The 20,569-nt window shown below is 42.3% G+C and overlaps 1 protein-coding gene across 1 annotated transcript in view; it reads right to left on the bottom strand.

Moving 5' to 3' along the window:
* Positions 1-20,569, bottom strand: part of tex11 (testis expressed 11) — a 228,271-nt gene that overhangs the window by 20,526 nt on the left and 187,176 nt on the right. The window contains exons 25-26 of the mRNA XM_043705303.1: positions 11,561-11,681; positions 6,108-6,275 (exon numbers count right to left, since the gene is read on the bottom strand). Coding sequence (XP_043561238.1) covers positions 6,108-6,275; positions 11,561-11,681 — 289 coding nt within the window. The remainder of the gene's footprint in view (positions 1-6,107; positions 6,276-11,560; positions 11,682-20,569) is intronic.

Genomic DNA, 20,569 nt, shown 5'->3' with positions numbered 1-20,569 from the left:
CCTGTAGCTACAATCTGGGTTCCCATGCCCCTGCAGAGTTAGTTTAAACTCCCCCCAAGAGCACTAGCAAACCTCCCCCCAAGGATACTGGTGCCCCTCAGGTTCAGGTGTAGACCATCCTGTTTATAGAGGTCCCACCGTCCCCAGAAAGAACCCCAGTTATCCAAAAACCGGAATCCCTCCCTCCTGCACCATCCCTGTAGCCACGCATTTCAGTGTTCTCTTTCCCTATTCCTCGAATCTCTATCACGTGGCACGGGTAACAAACCAGAGACAACAACTCTGTTCGTTCTATCTCTGAGCTTCCAACCTAGCTCCCTGAAAGCCTGTCTAACATCCTCAGCACTCCTCCTAGCTATGTCGTTGGTGCCAATGTGGGCCACGACTTCGGGTTGCTCCCCCTCCCCCTCCAGGACCCGGAAAACACGATCAGAGACATCACGTACCCTTGCACCTGGGAGGCAACATACCAAACGTGAGTCTCTCTCGTTCCCACAAAACCGCCTATCTGTGCCACGAACTATCGAGTCCCCAATTACTACTGCTCTGCTCTTCTTCACCCTTCCCTTCTGAGTAACGGGGACAGGCTCCGTGCCAGAGACCTGAGCCCCGTTACTTACCCCTGGTAAGTCATCCCCCCCACAAGTATCTAAAACGGTATACTTGTTCTTGAGGGGAATGGCCGCAGGAGGTCCCTGCACTGGCTGCTTCCTCCCAGTCCCCCTCACTGTAACCCATCTATGCTCGTTTAATTTTTCACAAGCTATAGATTACTCAAAAAAAAATCAAGGTTCAAACATTAAATATTCAAAGAAACGAATAGTTTAAGAATAAAACAAGTGACACCTTCAGCCTATTCCTCACAGACCCAAGATTCAAGACAGTATTAAACTTTGAAGATCAGGATCACAATTTATTGCCAAGAATGTCCTTATGACTGGGGTAAAGGAATTCCCTTGATACTGCTTCCCCTTAGAGATGTGCACATACAAATCAAAGCCTAACAACATGAGAACCAGGCTATATAAAACTGTAAGATCACAGGAGCATGAATAGGATATCTGGCTGCTTAAGCCTGCTCTAAGCATTCAAGAAAATTATGGCTAATCTGATTATGGCCTTCATGTCACCTCCCTGCCTGTCCCTCATACTCCTTGAACTTTGTAGATCAAAAATCTGTCTAACTCACTCCTGAAGATATTCAATTGCCCAGCCTTCGACTGGTCTCTCTGAATGATAACTCAAAATGCTAACAACCTGAAAAGAACAAATTCTTCATCTTTGTCTTAAATGGAAGATCCATAATTTTTAAACTGTAGCCCAGATTCTACATTTTTCCCATGAGGGAAACATCCTTTTTGCATTTACTCAGTCAAGCCTCCTGAGAAGTTGAAATAAGCTCAGCACGACCAACTTTCATTCTTCTGAACTCTGATGAGTAAAGGCCCAAACTACTCAAACTGTCGCAAAGTCAATCCGTACACCACAGAAATCAGTCTAGAAAACTTTCTTGGAACTGCTTCCAGTGCAAGTATGTCCTTCCTTAAGTAAGAAGACCAAAACTGTTCACAGTGTCTAGGTGCACTATGACTAATAGCCTATACAGTTGTAGCATGGCATCCCTTCATTTCTATGCTATCCAACCTAAATCAAAGGCCAACTAATTACTGACTGCACTTGAATATGAAATCTTTTGGGATTCATGGCCATGAACACACTATCTCTTTGTACTCTACTCTGCAGTCTGTCTCCATTTAAATAGTATTTGTTTCTCTTCTTCCTGCATAGGAGAACAACCTAACATCTTCGTGTATGATACACTACTTTCCGGAAGTTTGCCCACTTATGTGCCTAACTTAATCTCTTTGCAGATAGTTTGTATTCTCCTCACAACCTGCTTGTCTAACCATTGTTGTATTAACAGCAAATTTAGCTGTAGCACAGTCAGTCTCTTCATTCATGTCAATAACACCGATCACAAATAACTGAGGCACCAGCATTAATTCAAGTGGCATTCACCTCATTACAAACTGTCAACTCGAAAAATGATCCATTTATTAGCCCAACTATCTGGTTCCAGTCAGTCAGCCTATTCATATGAATAGGTTATCCCCAACAGCATGAGTTATTATCCTGAGTAGTCTTTGATGTACATAATTATTGAAGGCCTTTTTGAAATCCAAATACACTTTTTCCTTTTACCCAACCTACTCATAAAAACCTCAAAGTAATTGACAAATTTTTCAAATGCCATTTCCTTTGCATGAAATCTTGTCATCACTGTCTGAGTGCTACTGCTACTGCTTTTGCAAAAATGGCTTTCCAATGCTCACCTACAATCAATTCTGAAGTGTTACATCAGAAAGGTTGGGCAGAGGAGAGTAAAGAGAATCAGATTACCATTACACTTTCTTCTCCACCCCCAACCCTGCTTACAAGGAAACAGTTTGACTTTTCATTGCAGTTCTTCACAACAGGTAATTGTGTGGATCACCTAACTACTGTGGCCACTTCACTTCTAAAACTGCAAATGTGAATATTGAATAAGATGTGCCATGCAAGGCTATGTCAACCATTTATCATCTCTAGTGCTATTACCATGAAATGAGATTTATAACTCTTGCTGTAATCAGTTGGTCAGTGGTCCTATCTTTGTAGCTTCATGTACGTAAGTCCATTTTCTTGAAAAGAAATCTTTGAGTGGGATAACGTTTGAATTTGTAAAGTAAGGAAAAAAAGCAGAATGGCTCACATACTAAAAGAAATCTAGGCCATGAAACATTTTACACCAGCTACATTTGACAATAAATAATTATAATGCATTTTTCTTCCTTAAATTCATATTCCTAATGACCAATATTTCAAACATATACACATTTTAATAAAATAGAGTTTTCAATTTTGATCAAGGTACTGACATCTTGCTAGATGAATATTTAATTACGGTCAGTTTTAGAAGTGAAATATATCCAGAGAAATTGCTTTTAAAGTCACAAGCTTTGTGAATTAATGTTTTTATAATTATTATCATGATGGGACTGCTGAATGAAACAGCAATCTTGGACAGCTAACTGCTGTTTAACAGAAGCTGAAAATAGCTGTCTGAACTAACGCCATCACACATTCTGATTCACGTTTTCTGTGAGTACTCAATTCAGATATGGTTACCTCATGATCAAGATAGACAAGTGGTACAGAAAATTGAGTGGACAATTTGATACAATAAATGATAAAAGTGAAAGATACCTCTTCAATTGTGGGAAACAAGAAGGAACTACTCACCCGTGCCAGATCAGGCATGCAAGTATAGTTCCAATCCCATACTCGATTGCTGACTCAACGAACCAGATGTTAGGAGGACTTTACAGAACTTTGAAAATAGCAATGCAGGGCCCAGGCGTTGCATTCCTGACCTATTTCCTAAACATCTAATGTTTGCCAGGAAGAGAACAGGTTTAGGGAATGATCTTTATACATGAAGAAATCCAAACTCAGCAGAGTGACTTGAATATAATGTTGCGTTTATGCCATTTTGGCTGGGTTCAAGGGCCTGAACTCTCACTGGCACTGACAAATTGATTGAAGAAGCAATAAATGCTCTCAAAGGGCAAGTTAGATCTGTCAAAGTGCTCTGATCTAAAAGTTTTTAAAATTCTCTATTCGTTAAACTTAGAAAAATATTACTTAAAACTGAAGACTTAAAGCTGTCAGTAACGTTTTGAAATAAAAGCATCTGCTGGAATGTTCTGACTTCACAGGCAATCTGCTATTAAGATAGGTCATAAGATAGGAGTACTGTAGCAAGTAATTCACCTCTTGATCCCCCACAAACTGTCCAACTTCTATATGTCGGGACTGTGATACAATACTACCCAGTTGCCTGGACGGTTACAGCTCCATTAACACTCAAGAAACTTGACACCATCCAGACAAAGCAGCCTGCTTGATTGGCACTGCATCCATGACTCAACAACTGACACTCCGTAGCAGCAGTGTGTACTATCTCCAAGATACAATGCAGAATATCTTAAAAGATCCTGAGACAGCACTTTCCAAATCCACGAGCACTTCCATCTCGAACTACAAGGCCAGTTGATAAATAGGAACACCATTACCTGCAAGTTCCTCATAAACCGCCCATCATCCTGACTTGAAAACATAATCCCCATTTCTTCACTGTCACAGGATCAAAGTCCTGGAATTCCGTCCGTAAGGGCATTGTAGGTCAACCAACAGCATGTGGACTGCGCTTTAAGAAGGAAGCTCCACCACCTTTTCAAGGGCAACTAGAGATAGTCAATAAATGCTGACCAGCCAGTGATGCCCATTCCTCACAAGTGAATATAAAAAAAATATTCAATTCTAATAGGATAGACAAAGTAAACACTATGTTCCTGATGAGCAGGAAGCCCAGAACCAAAACCTCAATGTAAGGAAATGGGATATACCATTAAGGCCCACAGCAAAGCAGCTGAGGCCAACATATTGAATGCTTCCAAGTAGGTGTTAAATGTAGTTCTTGGGGCTAAAGAGATCAAAGGGTATGGGGTGAAAGCAGGAATCAAGTACTGAGTTGGATGGTTACGTTGAATGGCGGAGCTTCATATCATAATGAATAAATGGCTGAATGTCAAAAGCTAGAAATACCACTGTGTGTTGGAGTTCAATTTGAATGACAGCTTTTATATGGGTCTCAATGCAAGTTTATTTTAAGAGATTGAACACTTATGATTTAAAAGCTTTGAATGGGGCTCATGAATGACATTTTTCTTTCACTGGCAAGTATGCGTAAGTGACAGCAATATAGACATTTCAAAGTTTTTTTTTCAACTTCACCCAGCCCCTAATGTATGCTGATAGCAGATACAGTGTCAGTGGGTATGGAAATGGCATGCAGTGAAAGTTGATATGGGGACTGTGATGATACTATAGTTTTAAGAGGTGTATTTTGTTCTGTGTTTTAAGAAGAGGAATTGAGACAGAGGTGACAAGCAGTCTGTTCCAAACCAATACAGTAAACAGCTTGTAAAATGTTGCATTTTTTTTAAAGTTGGAAGATTAAAAGCAGCATGAATGGGTGGGGTCAAGATCCCGTAGAATCAGGATTTTTGTTTAACTTTCAGCAGCTGTTGGGGTTTGGAATCTGCTATACATCTCTTCCTGTTACAGTAAAATGCCTGAGTTCTCTCTCTCTCAGAGTTTTGATGTCTTTTCCTCCAAGACTGAAAAAATACTGATGTGAGACCATCTACTTTACTGAATTTGCCTTTGCCAAAGGTGTACTTTTGGAATTTTATCTTGGTACAGCTGATCAGTGGTAATTAACATATATATTATCTTGTTAAGTATAGCAATAGAATTACAGTTAGTTTTTTTTTGTCTGCAATTTTAACTGGAGTATAAGAATAGTGTGTTTTGCTTCAAACCTGGTAGTTTGACCAATCAAAATGCATCCGGAATGCAACATCTTACAAATGCCTTTGAAAATAAGGAAAAGTTGCAGTCTTGGCTATCTTCTTAATATATTGTGAGGTTTTTGGTCTGGTCCATAACAGGGTGAGTACATGGATGAGGTTAGAAGACTAAACAGCTTTTTAACCAACTAGGATAAAGCCCGAGAGAACCGACTCAGGCCTTTAACTAGGTTACTTTACTGGTGCCTATGGCTGCCTAGAGTATGCTACGTGTGAAAATTTCCTGACCTGCAGTACTTAAAATTCCAGTCCAAACTCTTCAAGGCAATTAAAAATGGATAATTAATATTACATAGCTTGTGACTACTGACTAAGATGCCTTTAGCCTGCTGTTCCCATACTCTGGTACTTCCCTTCCAAACCTCTTTGCTGTTCCACCTCCCTATCCCCCATTATGAGTTTACTTATAGTTGCCTGCCTTGACCAAGAATTTAATCAATCCTGCTGTTATCTCTTTCTTTGGTTTGCATCAATTCCTTTTTCATTTGTACTTGCAAGTGTCTTGGAATTTCTTTATGCAATAAAGGCATTAAATGAATGCAATATTTTATATCTGAAGACTAATAATAATGAAGCAACTGATTTTATACATTTTTCTGTAAATGAGTGGTTCTTATTACAAATCTGTCTTACCTGGCTTTCATAACTCGCCCGGAGAGATCCCAGATGTTTGAGGAAGCGCATTCCAAGTCCACACCACTTCTCCGCCTCAGTGTATTTACCCAAACTATATAAGGAAGCCCCAGTGTTCCAAGCTCGAGTCATCAGCCAAAGCATCTCCACCTCTGGGTATTCCTCTTGCTATACACAGAAAAGCAAAAGCTTAAGATATAGTCAAGCAAAATTTGCTCACTATGACCTGACAAACCTTGACATTCAAAAGTTGGGTAGAATGGACCTTTGCTCCATTCCTAATTTTGGAAAGAAACCTGATGGTGAGTGATTTTCTTAAATCACTACAACCACATGGTATATTTTGTCCAATTATGATTGGCTAAATCAATTAGACCTCTTTGGAAGTAGGTTCGCTCATTGAAAAGTACATAATTTTGAAAGGGCTTGACAAGATAGATACTGACAGATTGCTTTCTTTAAACAGAGAATCTAGAACATGAAAACACAGTCTGAACAGAATGAGCTAATTATTTTGGACTGTAATGTATAGAAATTTCCTCATTCAAAGGGTTGTGAATCTTTTGAATTCTCGATGCAAAAGATTATGAATAACAATGATTTACTTGGGATATGTGTTCAAACTCAATTCCCACTATTGCTGGAGTTGCGACAAATATACTGTATGACTCTAGAAATGCAAAACCTCTACACAGCTGGAGCCAGGTGCCAACTTGCAGATACATTCTCCAACTGCCCTCTTGACAATAGCCTCACCTCCCATCACTTCCCAGACCATCCACAACCTCATCACCACTGGGTATCTCCCATCCACAGTCTCCAACTTCATTTTCCGTGAACCCTGCACTGCCTAATTCTACTTCCTACCAAAGATTCACAAACATGACTTCCCCGGTCAATCCATTGTCTCAGCCTGCTCCTGTCCCACTGAACTCATCTCTGCATACCTTGAGACTGTCCTGACCCGCTTAGTCCAGGAACTCACTACCTACGTTCAGGACACCACCCATGCCCTTCACCTCCTCCAAGACTTTTGTTTCCCCTGTCCCCTACGCCTTATCTTCACTATTGACATCCAATCCCTGTACACCTATCCGCCACGACAAAGGCCTCCAAGCACTCTGTTTCTCCCTCTCATGCCATTCCAACCAATACCCTTCCACTGACCCTCTCATCCGCCCAGCTGAACTGGTCCTCACCCTTAACAACTTCCCCTTCCAATCCTCCCACTTCCTCCAAACCAAAGGGGTAGCCATGGGCACCCGCATGGGCCCCAATATGCTTGACTCTTTGTTAGGTACGTGGAACAGTCCATTTCCGCAGCTACACCGACACCAGCCTCCACCTTTCCCCCCGCTACATCGATGACTGTATCGGCGCTATCTCGTGCTCTCACAAGAAGATTGAATAGTTTCGCAACTTCATTAACACCTTTCACCCTGACCTCAAATTCACCTGGCCCATCTCTGACACCTCCCTCCCCTTCCTGGACGTCTGGTGACTGACTAACCACTGACACCTACTACAAACCCATGAATTTTCACAGCCGCCTGGACTATGTCTCCACCCACCCTACCTCCTTTAAAAACACCATCTCTTATTCCCAATTACTTCGTCTCTGTCACATCTGTTTCCAGGATGACCAATTCCATCACAGAATATCCCAAATGGCCTCCTTCATCAAAGACTGCAATTTCTGCTCCCACATGGTCGACGATGCCCTCTAGTGTATCACCTCCACTTCCTGCACCTCCATCCTTGAACCCCACCCCTGCTAATGAGAGGATAGAAACCCCCAGTCCTTACCTTCCACCTCACCAACCTTCGTGACTCTCTTGTCAGATCCACATCTCCCACACCAGCCCTCACCCCACTCCCGGCACCTGACCCTACAACTGCAAAAAGTGCAAAACCTTTGCCCTCACCTCTGTCCAAGACCCAAAGGATCCTTCCACATCCAACAGAAATTTACCTATACCTCCACAAATGTCATCTACTGTATCCGTTGCACCAGATGTGGTCTCCTCTACAAGGACGCCAACTTGAAGATCATGTCAGAGAACATCTCCTGGACACCTGCACCAACCAACCCCATCACCCTGTGGCTGAGCACTTCAACTCTCCCTCCCACCTCGCCAAAGACATGCAGGGCCTGGGCCTCCTCCATCGCCAAACCCGATGCCTGGAGGAAGAGCGCCTCATCTTCTGCCTTGGGATCCTGCAATTCCACGGCATTAATGTTGATTTAAGTAATTTCCTCATTACCCCTGGCAGAGAGAAATCAGCAATTAAACTGGTTAGCTTATAATCAGTAATGGGAAAATGTGAGAGTCCATTATAAGAGATCTAACAGAGAAGGACTTGAAAGATCATGACAAGACAGGACAGGATCAGCATGGATTTATGAAGTTGTGCTTGACAGATTTGTTGGAATGTTGTGAGGATTTAACCAATAGAGTGGATAACTCGGGGAGGGAAGGGGGCAGCGGATGTGGTTTACTTGGATTTTCACAAGGCTTTTGAAAAGATCCCACATGAGAGTTTAGCGTGCAAATTTAAAGTGCGTGGAATTAGAGGTCATGTGCTGAAATGGATGGAAAATTGTTTGGAAGACAGGAGACAAAGAGTGTGGATAAATGGGTTTCCTTCTCAGTGGCAGGCAGTGACTAGTGAGGAACCACAGTGATCAGTGCTTGGACCCCAACTATTCACAATAATATATTAGTGATTAGATGATGAAACTGCGTGTAATATCTCCAATTTTGCAGGTAACTCAAAGTTGGGATGATGCAACGACGCTTGAATGTGATGTAGGCAAGATAAGTATGCAGGCAAGTACATCGCAAATGCAGTATAATGCGGATATGCGAGAGGATATCCACTTTGGTAGTAAGAACATGCAGGCAGATTATTATCTGAAAGGTGACAGCTTAGAAAAATGGGAACATGCAACAAGATCTGGGTGTCCATGCACACCATTTCTGAAAGTAAACATGCAGGTGCAGCAGACAATGAAGAGCCAAATGGTATGATGGCCTTCATAATGAGAATATTCAAGTACAAGAGTAGGAAGCCTTGTTGCAACTGGTAAGATCATACTTGGAGTATTGTATGCAGTTTTCGTCTCCTTACTTGAGGAAGAACGTTTTTGCTATGAAGCAAGTGCAACCAAGGTTTCCCAGACTGATTCCTGCAATGGTGGGACTCATGTTAAGGGAGAGACTGGATTGGTTATGACCATGCAGATCCATACAAACCTGTAAAATTCCAACAGGATTAAATCTGTTTCTATTAATGTGAGGGCCAAGGCTTGTGGTGTAGGGAATGCTGGATGAGTTGAGAAATTGAGGCTCTGATCAAGAACAAGGAGCCATATGGCAAGCATAGACAGCTGGGATCGAGCAAATCCCTAAAAGAGTATAAGGCCAGTAGGAAACAGAGGGTGATGATGGAGAGTTGTTTTTCAGACTAGAGGCCTGTGACCAGCAGTGTGCCTCTAGGATCAGTGCTGGGTCCACTGCTTTTTGTCATTTATATCAATGATTAGTAAGTTTGCAGATGACACCAAAATTGGCGGTGCAGAGGCCAGTGAAGAACATTATCTCAGAAGTGGGCCGAGAAGTGGCAGGTGGAGTTCAATTTAGACAAATGTGAGGTGTTGCATTTTGGTGAGGCAAATTAGGGCTGGACTGATACAGTTTATAATAGGGTCCTGGGGAGTGTTGCCTAAGAAAGAGACCTAAGTGTTTCGTTGAAGGGGGAGTCACAGGTAGGCAAGGTAGTGAAGAAAGCTTTTGATACACATGCCTTTATTAGTCAATACATAGAGTATAGAAACTAGGATGTCATGTTGCAGCTATAAAGGACATTGGTTAGGCCACTTTTGGAACACTTCGTCCAATTCTGATCTCCCTGCTGCAGGAAAGATGTTGTTAAACTTGAAAGGGTGCGGAAAAGATTTACAAGGATGTTACCTGGACTGGAGGATTTGAGTATAGGGAGAGGCTGAATAGGCTGAGGCTACTGACCCTGGAGTGTCACAGGCTGAGGGGTGACCTTATAGTGGTTTTTTAAATCATGAGGGGTAGGGATAGGCTGAATAGCCAAGGTCTTTTTCCCAGGGTAGAGAAGTCCAAAACAAGACAGCATAGGTTTAAGATGACAGGGAAAAGATATAAAGACACCTAAGGGACAACTTTTCATACAGAGGGTGGCACATATATGGAATGTGCTGCCAGAGGAAGTGGCCAAGGCTGGTACAAATACAACATTTAAAAGACATATGAATAGGAAGGGTTCAGATGGATATGGCCCAAATGCTGCAAATGGGAGTAGATTAATTTAGGGTGTCTGGTTGGCATGAACAAGTGGACTGAAGGGTGTCTTTTTGTGCTTCACAACTCCATGACTCTATGATTAGACAGGATAGATGCAGGAAGGACTGGGTAGTGATCAGATCATCCTGCCCGTACGCCCCATGAGAATCGCTGCTCAACTCACGTGTAATTAACAAGCAGAAGACTGCATGATCAGACAAAAATGACTTGTTCCCAAACAGAAATGGTGACTACTGACATGCCTGATACCACATTTAATAAGAGGATCATGCCCTATAAATTTAACCACTGTTACTAGCACAAAATCACAAAATAAAAGCCAGAGAAATGAGTCATATCACAGAATCCATACAGTGTGGAAGCAGGCCATTCGGCCCATCAAATCCACACTGACACCCCTCCCAAAGAGCATCTCACCCAGACCCATTCACCTACCCTATCCCTGCATTTTCTATAGCTAATCCATCTGGCCTGCACATCCCTGGACACGATGGACAATTTAACATGGCCACTCCACCTAATCTGCACATCTTTAGACTATAGGAGGAAACCAGAGGAAACCCACAGACTCTGGGAGAATGTGCAAACTCCATACAGTCACCCAAGGCTGGAATCAAGCCTGGGTCCCCAGAGCTGAGGCAGCACTGCTAACCACTGAGCCACCAAGCCACCCCTTTCAAAAGTGGATTTAGATTAGATTAGATTACCTAGAGTGTGGAAACAGGCCCTTCGGCCCAACAACCAACCCTCCGAAGAGCAACCCACCCAGACTCAGTCCCGTACATTTATCCCTAACTAAAACACCTAACACTGCAGGCAATTTAGCATGGCCAATTCACCTGACCTGTACATCTTTGGACTGTGGGAGGAAACCAGAGCACCCGGAGGAAACCCACGCAGAAATGGGGAAAATGTACAAACTCCACACAGACAGTTGCCCGATGTGGGAATCGAACCCGGGCCCCTAGCACTGTGAGGCAGCAGTGCGAACCACTGAGCCATCGTGTCGCCCCTGGATTTATCCAAAGTTCACAGTAATGACTTCTTCAGATCTATATTTTACTTATCTTTTTAAAATTTCATTCAGGCATCATTCTTACTCAGAATATCACTCACCGAATTTTCAATCATCATGAGTGCTTCCTCATAGTACCACCAGACCTCCTCAAGGACCTGGGGTTCAATTTCCGTTAATCCCGTTGGGAGTGAGATCTGGATTAGGCTGTGGAGCAATTTGCTGTTGGAAAAGAATACAAGTTAAGTGCCTAATGACTCTTCTCCAAAGAGTATCCTAAGTCAAATTAAGTGCTTTGACTCCATCCTGACTATAGGCAAGTAAATATTTTAAAGAATAAATCTATTAATTTGATTAATAGAAACACAACATTAAAAAAAATCAACTAGATCAAGCAATATCTGCTGAAAAATGAATGAGTTAATATTTCACCAAAATTGCTTTAAACACAGTTTTGAGTTTGCAAATATGATAAACATTAAAAACTAATTGTATCACTTCAACAATGCCATAAAATAACTTAATTTGACTTAGGATACAATATAAGGATTTTTCTGAGATGTCTTCAGATTTGCGTGATGGAAACGTTTTGATTTGAAGGCTACTTTCTCATTCACGTAAACTCATTTATGAGGCGATACAGTCATATGTTAACAGTACTTGTAACTGTGTTGAAAGGTGGAATATTACATAGAAGGAGAATTAGAAGAATTCAATACCCTCAGTAATTATTAATCCTCCATTAAATTTAAAGCCACACTATACAAGCGGAGAATCAATTTCTTAGACAATGTATCTGTAATGGTACAAGATAACAGGATTAGCTACGACAGCTTTTTTTTTGCAAAATAACTGGTGGATACTCCTACACTCTAAATGCTATCATGTTAAACACACCTTCCACAGATTGGGGAGGTCAAAGACAAAGCATTTCCATGACAAGCACAAAGCTGGAAATCTATAACTAGGTAGCTAAAATCTCTTTTTACTTCTTCTCATACCTCAATCTCAAATTTAAAGTTAATAATTGACAGTGTTCAGTACAGTAACAACTACACTTTTTCCCAATACAGTAGCTCCTGAACTATTTATGCAGCTTTAAATTATTTGCAACAAATTCAGAGGATCTGTGACTTCAGGTTTTCCTGGGTTTCTGTTTACCAAGTACTCATTATAACTATTTATAACTGTTCTCTCTCTCCTTTGCAGGCTCGCTCCCTCTCTCCTCAGTCTATCCTTCCATTTCCCACATCTTCTCACATTCTTTCTTCCCCTTTGACACCTCTTTATTCTCCATGGCAGATAGTTCCACTGAATTTGGCAAATGGAACTCATTCCTATCCTCAGATATCTAAGGCTCAGAAATCCCTGGCTCTGGCGAGCCCCCAGTGACTTGTTCACTTACCTTCCTTTCTTTCTTACTTAATCTGCTGGTTGTTTCTCCAAAGGCTGTTTATCTCACACATCTACTGCTGAGAGCAGCAAATTCAAGAGATGGAAGTATAAATGCTATCCATTTTACTTATGGGGTCGGGGAGAGACTTTTCTCAGATTTTGTTCGATACAACCTCTACAAAACCAGAGACACCAAGAGGCAATGCCAGACCAAGTTAGAGGACCAAACCAACCAAACAGACTCGCCGTCTGTGGCAAGGACAAAACATCATAACGGATACAAATTGAAGCAGAGGAAGACAGTGAACAAGAACACATCCCTCCCTGATGTACTCAACTCTTTCTATGCTTGGTTCGCCTGCCCCGATAGCCCCAGAAGCTTCTGTTGCCAGGTCACCGCTACAGATGTAAGACCGGTCTTTCTGAGAGTCAGCCCAAGGTAAGCAACAGGCCTGAACAGATCCCTGGGCCCTGCACTTACATCCTGTGCAGACCAGCTGGTGCAGGTTTTCAATGACATCTGCAGCCTCTCCCTTCCTACAAGGTTAAGTCCCTACTTGCTTCAAGAAGACCATCATCACCCCAGTACCAAAGAAAACACATGCAACGTGCTTTAATGACTACTGCCCAGTGGCTCTGACCTCCAAAATCATGAAGTGCTTCGAGAGGCTTGTTATGGTCCACATCAACTCAGCCTCCCAGGCTACCTTGATACCCTTCAATTTGCTCACCAATGTAACAGGTCCACAGCAGATGCCATTTACCTAGCCCTGCACACATCCCTGGAACACCTGGACAACAAAGACACCTATGTCAAACTCCTACACATTGATTACAGTTCCGCTTTCAACACCACTATTCGCTCCACATTGATTTCAAAACTCCTGAGACCTAGGTCTCATCTTGGCCCTCTGCACTGGATCCTCAGTTTCCTGAACCATCGACCCCAATCAGTGAAGACAGAGAACTGCATCTCAACAAATGACCCTTAACACTGTAGTTCTCCCTCCAAGGATGTGTTCTCAGCCTGTACATGCACGACTGCATAGCCAAATTCCAAACAAATGCCATCGACACAGATGGATATTGAAAGTCAGAATACAGAAAAGAGATAGAGGGCTTGATGTCATGGTGCAATAATAACAACCTCTTTTTCAATGTCAACAAACAACTAATTATTGACTTTAGAAAGATCGGAGAACACACCCCTACATCAACACAGTAGGGTTGGGAGGATTGAGTGTGTCAACTCCCTAAGAGTGACGATAACAGGCAATCTGTCTTGGACTTCCCATGTAGATGCAATGGTCAAGAAGGCACAACGCCTCTTCTTCTTCAGGCAGTTTAGGAAATTCGACATATCTGTCAGGACCTTCACCAAGCTTTACAGATGCACCAAAGAAATTATACTATCCGGGTGCATAACAGCTTGGTATGACAACTGCTCTGCCCAGGACCTTAAGAATCTACAGAAGGTTGTGCGCCCAGCCGAGGCCTTCTACAAAGCCAATGTTCCATCCATGGATTCCATTTACACTTCTTGTTGCCGTGAAAAGGCTGGCAACATCATCAAAGACCCTTCCAACACCAATAATGCTCTCCTACAACCTCTTCCATCAGGCAGAAGATACAGAAGCTCGAACATATGCACCAACAGGTTCAAGAACAGCTTTGTCTCTGCCTTTATTAGATTGATGAGTCTAATTTCAAATAATGTTGATCTGTTAATGTTGATCTTATTTCATGCACCTCCTGTGCAGCTTAACCTGTATGCCTCACTCTAAGCACCCTAAGATCTGTATGTCCTTGCTTACTATGATCTACCTGTACTGCTCACAAAGCTTTTCACTGTACTTAGGTACACATGACTACAATAAATCAAATCAAATCTGGAATTCAGAACTAGCTACAACTTTAGCCAAACCATTCCATTTGAGTTACAATATTGGAACCTATCTGACAATATGGAAAATTATCCAATTATGCTCTGTCCTCAAAAACAGGACAAACCCAATTTAATTGCTTGTTAATCCATAATCCTACAACAGGCAGAAATGGTAAGCGAAAGTGAGGACTGCAGATTAGAGTCGAGAGTGTGGTGCTGGAAAAGGACAGCAGGTCAGGCAGCATCCGAGGAACAGGAGAGTTGATGTTTCGGGCAAAAACCCTTCATCAGGAATGAGGCAGAAAGGGTGTCTGATTACAATGAAGTAGTACCTGCTCACTGATACTCAACTTGTGCTTCTCAGTACAGCCTTAATTCAAGCAGGGGCTGAAAAACTGAACTTAAGAGGAAAAATACATTGATTTCATTTAACATCAAGAAACCCAAGCAGAGTGGTGTACAATGAGAACGAAGTGGAAAGATAGTGGTAGTGTTTAACTCTTTATCAGTTGTAGTTGTATCGAACACAAATCATCTTAGTTCCAGAAGATCACTGCAGGAGTTCCTCACTGTCTTCGGCCCAATCGTCTGCAGCTGTTCAAACAACTTATCCTCCATCATAGGGCAGACATAGGTACAATAGTCCCCACATACCTACAGGGGATACATTCCAACACCTATCGTTGAAGCCCATAACCATAGATAGGTGCGAACTCATTCATTTAAATGAGAAATTTATCTTCCCAGCAGCCCCTGGTCCCTGGTTCTGGAACGTTCCCCATAATGTATTCAGGCTGTGGTAAATCATGGGTAACTGAAACCGAGGCCGCAATTGTAACAGTCACCCTGTATATTCAATAGACTCAATGTTCAATGTCAGTCAAAAATTTAAGGCTTGCTCTAATTTAAACTAAGGCAATTTTGCATCACCGAGGTAGCATCCTTTCTCTAAGTCAAATTTTTTTTTCCAACTTTAGGACTGTATACTCAAAGAAGGTGAGTTTATGATGCATTAGACAGGCTGATTATCATCTTGTAAATCCTTCAAAAATATCTATGACAGGCAGGAAGAACAAGAGAGACTTCAGGTCAGCCATGCTTGATGCAAAAAGGCACCATGAACAAGGAGACTAAGAGGAGATTTGAAAGAAGATTTCAAAATCATGGGCTCAGAGAGTATACATGGCAGAAATGTTCCCATTTGTAAAAGGATTGGTAATATGTCTGAAATTCAACGGCATCACCTCCTATGAATCACCCACTATCCAGAAACTGAACTGGATCAGCCATATATATATTGTGGCTATCGAAGCCCATCGATTCAGTAGCAAGCCACCTCTTGACTGTCCAAAGCCTATCCAGTATGTACAATGCACATGTCAGGAGTATCATGGGAAACTCCTTGTTTGCTTAGATGAGTGGAGCACCAACAACACTCAAGATACTCAATATCATGAGTCATAGAAATGTACAGCATGGAAACAGACCCTTTGATCCAACTCGCCCATGCTGATCAGATATCCCAAACTAGTCTAGACCCACATGCCAGCACCTGACAATTATCCCTCTAAACACTCCCTGTTCATATACCCATCCAGATGCCTTTTAAATGTTGCGATTGTACCAGCTTCCACCACTTGCTGTGGCAACTCAGTCCATACACGCACCATCCTCTGCATGAACAAGTGGTCCCATAGGTCTTTTTTACATCTTTCCCCTCTCACCCGAAACCTATTCCCTCGAATTCTGGACTCCCACACCTCAGAGAATAGACTTTGTCTATACATCCTATCCATCCCCTCATGATTTTATAAACTGCTATGAGGTCACCCCTCAGCCCACTTGATTGCTCCTCATCCATTGACTAAAAGATTCATCACTGGTGCAGAGCAGGAAACAGAGCATGCCATCTACCACTGCCACCATCCATGAATTTTTCCACAGTACCTTCCAAACCTATGACCTCTACTGCAGAGAAGGTTAAGTGCACTAAATACATGTGAATATCACCAAAATCAAGGTTCCCTTCAAGCCACCATACATCCTGACTTGAAGCTACGATGTTGTTCCTTCATTGTTTATTGCATTAAAATCTGGAACTCACTGTACTGTGGATACACCGGCAACAAATGAGCTGAAGCAGCTCAAGGCAATGGCCTTCTCAAAGACAATTATGGGTGGGCAGCAAACATTAATCTTGCCAGCAATATACACGTCTCATACAAGAATTGAGGGCCCTGTTAATCATAGAAAGTCGAAAGCCTTAGACAAGGAAAAAAGTGAAAGTATTATAATCATAGAATGTAGCAGGATAGAATGTGGCTAATTACATCTTCATGTCTCAGCATGTGGCCACCTTCTCTCCATAATCATGAAAATTCATCCTTTTCAAATTAATCCGATTCTCTTTTGAATGCCTCAATTAAACCTGTGTCGACATTCTCAGGGACTGCATTCCAAATCGGGCGGCATGGTGGCACAGTGGTTAGCACTGCTGCCTCACAGCGCCAGAGACCTGGGTTCAATTCCCGCCTCAGGCACCTGACTGTGTGGAGTTTGCACATTCTCCCTGTGTCTGCGTGGGTTTTCTCCGGGTGCTCCGGTTTCCTCCCACAGTCCAACGATGTGCAGGTCAGGTGAATTGGCCATGCTAAATTGTCCGTAGTGTTAGGTAAGGGGTAAATGTAGGGGTATTGATGGTTTGCGAGTCGGTGTGGACTTGTTGGGCCGAAGGGCCTGTTTCCACACTGTAAAGTAATCTTTTCATGGTATGAAACTAATTTTCCTTCAATCACAAAAATTGCTGGAGAAAGCCAGCAGGTCTGCCAACATTTATGCTTAGAAAGCAGAGTTAATGTTTCAAGGTCCAATGACCCTTCTTTGGAATTCCAACTGTTTCAGATTTCCAGCATCTGCAATATGTTGTCTTATTTTCTCCTATCACCATTGCTTCGTTGCCAATTCTATTAAATCTGTGTCTTCTGACCCACAATCCACAACCAATCAGAAAAAAATTTCTCTGAAGATGACTGGAGGGATACTTTGGGAAAAACGGTCATAATTCTATTAGTTTTAAAATAGTTATGGAAAAGGATAGAACTGATCAAAGCATTACTGTCCTAAACTGGAATAAGGCCAATTTTGATGGTACAAGACAGGAAGTTTCAAAGGTTGATTTAGGGAGACTTTTCACAGGTAAAGAGACAGTTAGGAAGTAGGAGACTATTAAGAATGAATTAATGAGAGTTCGGAGGCAGAATGTTTCTGTTAGCATAAAGGGCAAGATTGGAAAGTGTACTGAATGCTGGATGACTAGAAAGATTGACGCTCCGGCCAAGAAAAAGGAGGCTTTTATTTGCTTAGACAGCTGGAATTGACTGAACTCCCATAAGAGTATAAGGGCAATAGGAGTATACTTAAGAAAGAAATCAGAAGGGCAAAAAGGGACATGAGATAGCTTTGGCAAACAGAGTTAAGGAGAATCTCCAAAGAGATTCTATAAATACATTAAGGGCAAAAGAGAAACTAGGGACAGAATAGGACCCTTTAAATATCAATGCAGCCATTTATGTCTCAACCAAGGAGATGGGTGAGACATTAAACAAATATTTTGTGTCTGTACTTACTGTGAAGAAAGACATGTGACCTAGGGAACCTAGGAAAGTAAATAATTACGCCTTGAAAAGGGTTCATATGACTCAAGAGGAGATGTTGAAGATCTTAAAACACAAAGGTACATAAATCCCCAGGACCTCATCAAGTGTTTCCCAGAGCTTTGTGAGAAGCTGGGGAGGAGATTGCTGGCCCTCTTCCTGAGATATTATTGATAACCACAGATGAGATGCTGGAAGGTTAGCTCCTTTGGTGCTATTATTAAGAAAGGCTGTAAGGAAAAGCAGGGAATTACAGACGGTAAGGCGCATACCTGTAGTAGGTAAGTTGCTGAAGAGGATTCTGAGGGATAGGATTTATATGCAGTTGGAAAGGCAAGGACTGATTAGAGATAGTCGGCATGGGTCTCTGCTCAGGAAATCATGTCTCAACTTGAGTTTTTTGAAGAGGTAATAAAGAAGATTAATTAAAGCAGAGTGGTAGACATTATCTATATGGACTGGGTCCACTGCCTTTCATCATTTATGGAAGTGATTTGGATGTGAATATAACAGGATGGTAAGTTTGCAGATGACACCAAAATAAGTGGCATAGTGGACAGCGACAATTATTGCAGAGTAAAACGGGAACCATGATTAGATGGACTGAGGAGTAGCAGATGCAGTTTAATTTAGATGTGAGGTGTTACTTTTTGTAAAGCAAGCCACGGCAGGACCTATACAGTTAATGGTAAGGCCCTGGGCATGTTGCCAAACAGAGACCTAGAGGTGTAGGTGCATAGTTTCTTCAAAATGGAGTCGCAGGTAGACAGGGTTGTGAAGAGGTGTTTGGCACACTTGCCTTCATTGGTCATAACATTGAGTATAGGTTTTGGGATGTCATGTTGCAGCTATAGGGCATCTTTGGAATACTGTGTACAATTCTGGTTTCCCTTTTATAGGGAAGATGTTGTTAAACTTGAGAGGGTGCAGAAAAGATTTACATAGATGTTGCCGGGACTGGAGCGTTTGAGCTATAAGGAGAGGTTGAATCGGGTGGACATGTTTTTCCCTTGAGCAGAGACTGAAAGGTGACCTTATAGAGGTTTATAAAATCATGAGGGGCCTGGATAAGGTGAATGGCCATGGTATTTTTCGAGGATGAGGGAGTCCAAAACCAGAGGATGTAAGTTTAAAGTGAGAGGAGAAAGATTTAAAAAGCACCTGAGAGATAACTTTATCATGCAGAGGGTAGTGTGCATATGGAATGAGTTGCCAGAGGAAATAGTAGAAAATGGTACAAGTACAACATTTAAAAGGCATTTGGATGGGTCTTGGGGAATAGGTCAGATTGTGATTCCTGGTCAACACAGATGAGTTGGACTGGAGAGTCCGTTTCTGTGCTGTACAACTCTTTAACTCTATTCTGCACAAACCTGGTAGTGTCTGAACACCACGATCAAATCTCCATCAAAGTTTCTCTTCACCAAATTCTCCAAGATATCTATGCAACTGAACCTCCATCTCTGGAAATATTCTTGTGATTCTTTTCTGCACCCTGTCTGATGCCTTCACATCGTAAACTACGGTGGCCAAAAGTGGTCTCAATTCTCCATCTGAGGTTGAATCAATGTTTGTCATAATTTTAACGCATCTTCTTTGCTGCTTTAAAATCACGTGTCACCCTTGAGGTGATAAGATGACAAGAGACTGGCAGCTAATATAAAAGATAGTTCCAGTGTCTGCTGTGGGACATATAAAAAGTAAAATGAAGAATGGATTGTTTCGGAATCAAAAAGGGGTTTGGGCGAGAACCTATCATCTCCGAGCCCAACCATCGCCTCTGGGGATCTCCCATCCACAGCCTCCAATCTCATAGTCCGAGAGCCCTGCACCGCTCGATTCTACCTCCTACCCAAGATTCACAAACCTGACTGCCCTGGCTGACCCATTGTCTCATCCTGCTCCTGCCCCAGCAAACTCATCTGTGCATACCTTAACAATGTCCTGTCCCCCTGAGCCCAGGAACTCCCCACCTACATTTAGGACACCACGCACACCCTTTATCTTCTCCAAAACTTTTGCTTCCCCAACCACCAATACTTTATCTTCACCATGGACATCCAGTCCCTGTAAAAATCCATCTGCCATGATGAAAGCCTCCAAGCCCTTCGCTTTTTGCGGACTGTTTCAGAGAACATCTCTGGGACACCTGCAACACCAGACCCCACCGCCGTGCA

Source organism: Chiloscyllium plagiosum, chromosome 15 (assembly GCF_004010195.1).
Source record: "Chiloscyllium plagiosum isolate BGI_BamShark_2017 chromosome 15, ASM401019v2, whole genome shotgun sequence".
NCBI classification, from domain to species: Eukaryota; Metazoa; Chordata; class Chondrichthyes; order Orectolobiformes; family Hemiscylliidae; genus Chiloscyllium; species Chiloscyllium plagiosum.
This window is presented reverse-complemented; position numbering and strand designations above follow the sequence as displayed.